Below are 6,174 nucleotides of genomic sequence, written 5' to 3'. Positions count from 1 at the left end.
CCCGCCCGCTCTACATTCCCGACCGCCCGCCCAGCATACCCGACCACCCGACCGTCCGACCGCCCGCCCAGCATACCCGACCACCCGACCGTCCGACCGCCCGTCCAGCATACCCGACCACCAGACCGTCCGACCGCCCGTCCAGCATACCCTACAACCCGACCGTCCGACCGCCCGTCCGACTAACCGCACACACCGGCTCATCGCAAATTGAATCAGAAAGACCTGTTCATACAGCGGTTCGTTAGTGACAACGCCTAAGTCGATTTGTCGATGGAAGTCGCGCATGGCCGCAAGTATTATTGCATTTTATGTGCGCGAGTAAAATTGACGACGCGCGTACCGTGCGTAGAAATAATATAAGGAGAGGAATTTCATGGCTTTAGTTAGCATCTTAATCCGTCTCGTTACGACAACGTTAAAATTGCCTAGCGTAAGTCAATGAAATCGACCGTTTAACTAGCGGTAAGAAATTTAGCAGGCCATGAAATCTGGACGTTTGCTGGAACGCTGTATATATATATATATATATATAAACACGCTTACACGATTATAACTATTCTGGCATTATTAGTAGTTGACATCCAGGGTGGCGGCTGATCTCTGCCAGAGATATAACATAACTGACGTGGCTCACAGCATGCGTAGGGTTTCATCAATTTCATTTCTCACTGCGAGCGATGGGGGAATCAAGCCAATATACGCTTCGATAACTGCCATATACGGGGACGCTCTCGTCGCGGTAATTTTTACCAGGCGCAGACGACCTCGAGTTTTAAAAAAATCGAACGTATTCGAGCTAGGTGAGGCCGCAATAGGTTAACATGGCTACGGCAGCGGATCCCTCTTAACCTCTCCCTTACCCCACCCTCTCTCTTCTCTCCGAGGCACAGGAAATAACCTGCATCCAGTTTCTCTTTCTCCCCCTCCCCCGAATCCCAACCACCCGTCCTCCTCTCCGCCACCAGCCACCCCCCAAAATCCCACATTACTGCTGTCCCAAATCACATCCAACAAACCTCCCCCTCCCCCCGTGGGGTGCTTGCTAAAGCTAATCATCGGGTCTGCCGTGTAGCGGAACGTCAGAAATTGAATTTCTTCCAGCCGGCGCGCACAGCAAGACGTAAATTGCTCGACGCTATGCAAATATGCCCGGTTATTGGCGTCGAGTTTGTATGTGTGTGTCGGATATTACTATGCACATCCCCATCGGCTACGCCCCTGGCTTTTTAAGCGCGCATGATCGACAGAAAAGCATTGTTTTGGGTGAAGACGACGAGCGACTCGCGCTATTGCTCATGGCGGCAGAGAATGGCATATTGCTGCGGTCGAATAAAATTTTGAGACCCGATTTTACCATGTAAAATTTTCGTAATTTGTTATTATTTTTGTAAATTGTAATTTTGGTAATCATTACATTTATTCCCAAAGCGTATTTTTTGCTTCAAAACATAGCATGCCTCTTGGCAGCTCCCTCCCCACTCACAGGGGCTGCGGCCCTGGATGATATGTCATCGAATTACCTCTCAAGGTTCATAGCGATCTCGTCCTTAATTAAGCATCTTAATTAGTTGAAGTAATCAGGCGTACACTGTACACATAGGGGGCACGTAACTGTATGCTTCCGCCAATTGTGTACTACTTGGCGTCTGTAGCAGCCATTTTTCTTAATCCATTGAGAGAATATTCGGAACTAGAGTGCAGTATTCTGTGTTATACGCGTGAGGTAGATGTCCTGCAGATGTCTAGAATACTCAGCAGGCATGGCAAGTAAGATTGCTCTTGTCGAGAATCTGCGGCTTTCTGTCAAGTGACGTAGCCACGGTAACCGGTCTTCTGTGTTCGTGTGATAATAGCTGGATCATATTACTTACTGGAAAAGTGCATCACGTACTTGGCAAACGTTTTGAGTGTAGTCTGGAACCTTGAACCTGCGTTACTCATGTATATATAAAGTGCATGTTGTGTATGCGCCGAAACTCGGAGTGTTTTTAATTAATTTGTGTGCCATGCTGAATCAGGCATCGCAGAGCCTCAGACATGCTGCCTACGGACGCCCTCTACTGTTGTAAAACAGTAGGAGTCCAGCTCAGAGCGCCGCCGATCACACCGATTTAGCGAAAGCTTGCCGGGAATTTCCATTCGCGTTTTAATTCTTCGTTGTTGTATTCTTTGTGCGAGGTGCATTGTGGTTGGGCGGGTTAGAAGGGGGGGGGGGGGGTTGTGAATGGTAGTTGCATGATAGCTTGTTTGTGAATGATGATGAATGCAGAGAGAAATTCTGAGACCCGCGCGAGTGCAGAGTGAGAGAGGCAATATGACGGAGAGAGAATGAGTTTAGTGGAAATTATGCTAATTATGCCGTTGAGAATTGAGAGAGGGTAGCCGCAGTGAGTGAGTGAGTGAGTGAGTGAGTGAGTGAGTGATCGAAGCAAATGCTTGTCAGGTGCAAGCCACAAGACTGTTGGCCATGCAGCAGTTAAAAACTCCACTTTGGTTCCCAATATTCAATCATTCAAATAGACTATTACTCCTTGCATTAGCAATCCTCATTTAACAAATTGTTGTTATTATTAGTTCTCTATGGGAAACTATTTATGAAAAACGAACTAGCATCTGGTTGCCACCTGTAAGGCCGATTAAGAGATTTTGCAATGCAAAGCCAAAAAAAAAACTGAAAACAAAATTTTACATTTAGACTGCCAGCCAGCTGCCTCCAGTGTCCACTTAGAAAGTTCTCCATCTCGACACTGACTAAGGAAGCTGTTGGAGTCTAGTCCCTCTAACCACAGGATTCCCTTTCCATGAGCAGTAGACAGAATGACATCAGACCGCCGTGACTCCACATCCCATATATGAATCTTTCCCTGCGCTGTACCTACGGATGTATATGCAAAACACTATGACCGTGACTTGTAGGACAAATAGATGGAAGCATATATGCAGACAAGCGTCACATTTAAAGCCTACTTACATTGACTATCACCTCACATATACACCTTACGAACGGTGACTGTTCTCAAACCCCTCGTAAAAAGCAAGGAAATTTATAACACATCTACACAAATGAAGCAAATATTGGTGCAAGTCTATTTGACACGTCCTGTGTGTGCATACTGTACCTGACAGCAGCTTCCACTTGCTGCCCTCTCCAGGATTCCAGAAGTGTACAGCGGAGATTGGTGCATTGCTGCCGTGCAGCATGAAGAGAGGATCTGGACTTTCTCTCCTCATGACTGATTGTGCATGGAATTCAACAGTAATTGTCCCAGGAATTGACACAGTTTACACAATCTCGGGTACTGGCTACTGTAGTTATAGAAGGTTACATCTACTCATGAGAGCATCTAATTATTAAATAGTTGTGCTCTACGGAAATATTATAAGCAGTCCCAAGATGCTCAAGATTAGGAAATCCCCTAAAATTTCTAAAAACAATTCCCTAAATCTCCAACAACCTAAACTCAATTCTGTAACGTTTTCCTTTATGACACAATTATAGGTCTGATATTGTTTTGATTTGTCTGTGTTCTGCATCAACAGTTCCAGCACTTCCCGTGTGATCCTGCACAGCACGTTGTCTGTTACTCTTTAGATGACGATTGGTCTTGATCTACTTCCATGTTGTTAGCGTCTTCTGTAGAACCGTTTATCTGTGCACTACTCGTCGCCGCAGCGGCAGCCGGTTCTGCTTTCTCGCTCAGGAAAGCACGCTGCACGCACAGCTTCTTGGACGTGTGCGTGAAGTACGACAGCTGCTTGGCTGTATTCGCACCACCCTGCTGCTCTTCGGAGAAGAACACTGCCGTACCGACCGTATCCTCGAATTTCCCTGCAAACACGTGTCGTCCGACCTGCACGATGGGCTTCGCACGATCAAGGCCGAGGACCTTGCACTTGGGCTCGCACTTCTTCAGGTAGTCACTGTCGATGATTCCGGAGAGTTCCAGCAGGACGTAGGCCTCCTCGTCTACCTCGTAGTCGCTATCGGAGTCTCCGCACCCGCCAGCAGGGACGTCTGCCATTGCACTGTGGGTCAGATGCAGAGATACTTTTAGTATCTTAAACTATTATTAACATCATTGTATCTAGCGTCCGGGGGACCGGATCTGATATTGATAAATTTTTGCATTCTAGACATCAAAATTACTGCTCAGATCATAGATGCTCTCAGAATGCACCAATTTTTAAAAAAAAATCATGGGGAGGTCCCCCAACCCCCCCCCCTAAGTGGCCTTCGGCAGCTTGTTAAAACACCAGAAAAAGTAAGCAGGAAAAAAGTGCCCTTTAAAAGTTTAATTTAGGCTTTATAATTTTTATTCGAAGTGGCTACATTAGATACAATAATGTAACCCAAACCCAAGAGGATAGGGGGTCCTATCCTCTTGGGTTTGGGTTACATTATTGACTATTGTATCTATGGCTACGGGTACGGTAGCCGTCGGTCGTTGAAGCCCATTTTTGGCGTTAGGGTTAGGGTTAGGTTTAGGGTTATGGTTAGTGTTTAGGGTTATGGTTAGGTTTTAGGTTTAGGGTTAGGGTTTAACTTCTAGCTCATCTAAACTCTCAAATCGTGAATTTATTTCCTAAGGTGTTATTTCGAAATCTGGCGCCACCGACGCCATCTTTGTCTCGTTAATTATGAAAGCGAATGGACTCCCGTACCCGTAGCCTCGAGACATTAAGATACGGCTACCGTACCCGTAGCCACTGCCATTTTTATTTCTTCCTGGACACCGCCTTTTCAAAAATCCTGGATCTGCCCCTGTAGTGCCAGCATTGACCGAGTGCGGGTTAATTTTAAAAGTTCTAACATTATTTAATGCGCTATATGAATAGTTTACCAGATTATGCTGGCGTGTAACTTTCAGCATGGCAGCAACACACTCAAAACAAGATTCCAGCTCTTTACAGCTTTCTTTACGGCCATCAAAATCCCGTGTGGGCGCCGCCATTGTACTGTAGAGATTTCGGTTACACCGAACACTCTATTTCAAACACAAACAACACGACAGGGCGCGGCCATTTTGGAATGACTAAAAACCTGGATCGGAAGACCAGGTGACACCCGAATTCCACTTAAGAAGGCAATATGCACAATTAAATAAAGGAAACGTCAAGCTATAATAAAATACAGGTTAAAAGGATAACGAGTAGATAAATAAAACAATAAGTAGAATAGAATATCAAGAGAAAATTACTCGGCCAGGCAGCTGACGTAATCAGCCTAAATGCGGCACGGTGTGTAAACAAACGGCCAGCAGAAGCAGAACTGACCGGTACAAACCAGTAAATAAGTAATGCCAGCTGGAATACTCCTGCTTAAAGTACTAGGGGAATGGGGGAAAAGCACGTGACCAGGGAGCAACCGGGGCGTATATAAGGCAGCCGAAACGCCGTAGAAAGCAGAACGCGCCGGGGCAGCAGCCCCTAGGAGAACCCAGGAGTCCTCAGGAGAACCAGGCGACCTGCCTTGCCTATAGGAGCACTCAGGAGAACCAGGCGACCTGCCTTGCCTATAGGAGCACTCAGGAGAACCAGGCGACCTGCCTTGCCTATAGGAGCACTCAGGAGAACCAAGCATGCTGACTGCCTCATAGGCTTATAGCCTCGGAGCACTATAGGAGAACAGAGGCGCGCTAAACTGCCTCATAGGCTTATAGCCTCGGAGCACTGTAGGAGAACCAAGGCGTGCTAAACTGCCTCATAGGCTTATAGCCTCGGAGCACTGGAGGAGAACCAAGGCATGCTGACTGCCTCATAGGGTAATAAGCCCTAGGATAAATAGGAGAACAGAGGCGCGCTAACTGCCTCCTTGGCCCTAGGATAAACAGGAGAACTACGGCCGGAGCACTGACTGCCTCATAGAGGCTTATAGCAAGAATACCATTAGGACTACGGCACCCCCCCCCAGGATTACGAGGAGAGCTGACCCGATGGAGGGCGGCACCGACCAATAGGAGCACTCACACGGGAGAACACTGACCCAGTGTAGGAGAACTGGGGCAGTCACCGGGAAGCAGACGACGAGCGCAGTTCACCCTCCGGAGAAGATAGAAGATGGAAGATAGAAGAGAGAAGGAAGAAGATAGAAGGAAGAAGATAGAAGGAAGAAGATAGAAGGAAGAAGAAAGAAGGAAGAAGATAGAAGGAAGAAGAGAGAAGGAAGAAGAT

General features: G+C 47.0%; 2 protein-coding genes across 2 annotated transcripts in view; both read right to left on the bottom strand.

Moving 5' to 3' along the window:
* Positions 1–3,257, bottom strand: part of LOC106811459 (guanine nucleotide-binding protein subunit beta-like protein 1) — a 5,462-nt gene extending 2,205 nt beyond the window's left edge. The window contains exons 1-2 of the mRNA XM_014815081.1: positions 3,123–3,257; positions 2,693–2,878 (exon numbers count right to left, since the gene is read on the bottom strand). Coding sequence (XP_014670567.1) covers positions 2,693–2,878; positions 3,123–3,234 — 298 coding nt within the window. The 5' untranslated portion in view covers positions 3,235–3,257. The remainder of the gene's footprint in view (positions 1–2,692; positions 2,879–3,122) is intronic.
* A 263-nt stretch (positions 3,258–3,520) lies between these two features.
* LOC106811460 (general transcription factor 3C polypeptide 6-like) lies at positions 3,521–4,928 on the bottom strand. The gene is made up of 2 exons (XM_014815082.1): positions 4,845–4,928; positions 3,521–4,029 (listed from the first exon to the last, which is right to left on the bottom strand). Exon 2 carries the CDS (start codon positions 4,023–4,025, stop codon positions 3,585–3,587), a length of 441 nt encoding a protein of 146 aa, XP_014670568.1. The 5' UTR covers positions 4,026–4,029; positions 4,845–4,928; the 3' UTR covers positions 3,521–3,584.
* Positions 4,929–6,174: the final 1,246 nt, after the last annotated feature.

Source organism: Priapulus caudatus, unplaced genomic scaffold (genome assembly GCF_000485595.1).
Source record: "Priapulus caudatus unplaced genomic scaffold, Priapulus_caudatus-5.0.1 Scaffold541, whole genome shotgun sequence".
NCBI lineage: Eukaryota > Metazoa > Priapulida > Priapulimorpha > Priapulimorphida > Priapulidae > Priapulus > Priapulus caudatus.
This window is presented reverse-complemented; position numbering and strand designations above follow the sequence as displayed.

Coding starts and splice junctions, on each gene's coding strand:
- LOC106811460 (XM_014815082.1), bottom strand. CDS start 4,025: ATGGCAGACGTCCCTGCTGGCGGGTGCGGAGACTCCGATAGCGACTAC.